At 55.3% G+C, this 3,025-nt stretch overlaps 1 protein-coding gene across 1 annotated transcript; it reads left to right on the forward strand.

Moving 5' to 3' along the window:
• The first annotated feature begins 233 nt into the window (after nucleotides 1-233).
• On the forward strand, nucleotides 234-2,790 carry LOC4345440 (BURP domain-containing protein 12-like). Its single transcript, NM_001422548.1, has one exon. The coding sequence runs from the start codon at nucleotides 298-300 to the stop codon at nucleotides 2,179-2,181; it is 1,884 nt and encodes a 627-aa protein (NP_001409477.1). The 5' UTR covers nucleotides 234-297; the 3' UTR covers nucleotides 2,182-2,790.
• Nucleotides 2,791-3,025: the final 235 nt, after the last annotated feature.

Here is a 3,025-nt window from a genome sequence, read left to right on the forward strand (position 1 = left end):
ATTCCCAACTCAAAATGGATCCAGAAGCTTTCCCAAATGGCCCCAAATATTTTCCGAACTCCAAATGAACCCAAAAATCCAAATGGCCCCCAAAATTTCCTTTTTCCAAATTCCAGCAAATGGCCCCCAAAAATAGTTGCCATCCTGGAACTCCCTCTCCCTTCCAAAGAAAGTCACGTTCACACACACTCTCGCTCATCTCCTTCTCTCAGACTCTCACTCCACTCCACTCTATTAATCTCTCCTCTTCCAAATCCCCTCTCCTCCCCCCCAAATCTGCACCACCGCCGCGCCGCAATGGCGTCTCCTCCCCACCTCCCCCTCCTCCTCCTCCTCCTCGTCGTCGTCTGCAATGCCGCCGGCGGCGACGGTGCCAGGGTGAACCCGTTCACGGCGAAGGCGGCGTTCATCCGGTACTGGAACCGGCGGGTGCCCAACAACCGCCCCCACCCGGCCTTCTTCGTCGCCAAGCTCTCCCCGCTCCAGGCCGCCGACGCCGCCTCCTTCGCAGCCGCGCTCCCGCGGCTTCTCCCGCCGCTCTGCGCCAGGGCCGCCCTGCTCTGCCCCTCCGCCTCCGACACCGAGACGGCCGCCTCCCTCGCCGTCGGCGGCGGCGGAGGTGGTGGGCCGTTTAAGGGGTATAGTAATGCCAACTTCACCAACTACGGCAGCGGCGGCGTGGGCGGCGCCGACGGGTTCAGCGCCTACTCCCCCGACCTCAACGTCGTCGGCGACTCGTTCCGGCGGTACGGCCGCGACTCGACGCGGAGGGTGGACACGTTCGCCAGCTACGAGGCGGAGGGGAACGTGGTCACCGCCAACTTCACCTCCTACGCCGGCGCCGCCACGGGCGGGTCGGGCTCATTCTCCGCCTACGCCGCCGACACCAACGTGCCGGACTCCACCTTCACCAACTACGACGCCGAGGCCAACGGCCGCCGCCGCGAGTTCACCTCCTACTCCCAGGAGGCCAACCACGGGTCGAACACCTTCGCCGGCTACGGCAAGAACGGCAACGGCCTCAGGGAGACCTTCACCACCTACGGCAACGACTCCAACGTCATCGCCTCCGGCTTCACCAACTACGGCGAGTCCGGCAACGGCGCCACCGACACCTTCACCGCCTACGGCAAAGAGGGGAACGTCCCCGACAACACCTTCCGGAGCTACGGCGCCGGCGGCAATGCCGGCGTCGACACCTTCAAGGGCTACCGCTCCGAGTCCAATGTCGGCGACGACAGCTTCGCCTCCTACGCCAAGGGCGCCAACGGCAACGCCGCCGAGTTCCAGAACTATGGCGGCTCATTCAACCCCGGCACCGTCACCTTCAAAGGCTACGGCGAAGGGAGCAACCCCAATCACCACATTGGCTTCAAGGAGTATGCCGGGAGCAACAATTCATTCAAGGGGTATGCCAAGTCCGGCGTCGATTTCAAGGAGTACCACAACACGTCGTCGGCAGACGCGGCGACGACGATGTCATTGGAGGCGGTGTCGTCCGGCCACCAGCATTTGAAGTGGTCGCCGGAGCCAGGGAAGTTCTTTAGGGAGACGGAGCTGGTGTCCGGGAACACAATGCCGATGCCTGACATCAAGGACAAGATGCCACCCAGGGCATTCCTACCAAGGGACATTGCCAAGAAGATACCATTCAAGCCGAATGCGGTGTCGGAGGTGTTCGGGGTGCCGTTGGACACTGCAATGGGGAAGGCGGTCACGTCCACGGTGGCTGAGTGCGAGCGAGCGCCGAGCCGGGGTGAGACCAAGCGGTGTGCAACCTCAGCTGAGGACATTGTGGACTTTGCCGTGGAGATGCTAGGCAATGACATTGTTGTGCGCAGCACGGCCTCCACGGCTGGAAGTGGCGGGCAAATCAGGCTCGGCAATGTTACCGGTGTTGATGGTGGCAAGGTGACCCGGTCCGTATCGTGTCACCAGAGCTTGTTCCCGTATCTGGTGTACTACTGCCACTCGGTGCCGAAGGTGCGGGTGTATGAGGCCGATATCATGGCTGCCGACTCCGATCAGAAGATCAATCATGGGGTGGCAATTTGTCACCTCGATACTTCTGATTGGAGCCCAACCCATGGAGCGTTCATCGCGCTTGGTGGAAAACCCGGTGAGGTTGAGGTTTGTCACTGGATCTTCGAGGGTGACATGACATGGACAGTCGCGGATTAATGCGATCAAAACCATCTTATTAACCGGTCAATCTTCCTCTTGCCAAACTAAGAAGAGTTCTTTTTCCTATGCTTGATTTTTCTTCTTTTGCAACCATAAGGGTTTAAGAATTGTGCAATGTGTGTAGGAGAAAAGTGCTGGTTCATCACCAAATGTAAACAGTATATCCCGGAAATTTGGGGGAGTTGTGCGTAATTTGATTGTCTTGATCAAATTGCATTCGTTGTGGTAAAACAAGAGTGGTTCAAAAGTTTGGTCAAATTTCCTACTTAAAGTGCTGTGCTGGCAGTAGGTTGTGTCATTGTCCAAGCTATGTAGCACATCAGATGCAAATAGTTTACATCATGGTCTCAAAAAAGAGTAACTATAAAGTGTCAACTTGTAACTGAAGCTACATGGTTTGGATTTGGGTGGCTTTTGCATGGACCATCCTCCAATGTTCCAATGATCAAAAGGAACAGAAAGTGAAAAAATAAAAATAAAAACAGTGATAGCACCAGTTCTTTTTTTTTTCTTCCTCCCCTGTGAAGCTGAAAAAAAAGGAGTGGTACTGGATTCTTAGTCAGATTGACATATCTAAAGGAATGTAATCCCCTAGTGATCCAATCCAATAATGATCAACTCAAAGCATGTATGTTGCAATGTCATTTTCTCTTGAGAATCTTGAGAAAATGACCCTCTTGGATTTGCAGTACTCATGCTCTTTAGTTGTAATCAACAACTAGTAATCTGTTTCTTCCTTGTGATAGGTGACTGGATTTGGACACAATGCAGGGCTCCTGATTCCTAAGCCCTGCATGCTCATGCTCATGCGTGTTCTCCTGGAGAAGAGAGCTTGTGCACT

This window comes from Oryza sativa, chromosome 8 (assembly GCF_034140825.1).
Source record: "Oryza sativa Japonica Group chromosome 8, ASM3414082v1".
NCBI classification, from domain to species: Eukaryota; Viridiplantae; Streptophyta; class Magnoliopsida; order Poales; family Poaceae; genus Oryza; species Oryza sativa.

Excerpts from the sequence above, each read along its gene's own strand:
- LOC4345440 (NM_001422548.1), top strand. The coding sequence starts at position 298 with ATGGCGTCTCCTCCCCACCTCCCCCTCCTCCTCCTCCTCCTCGTCGTC.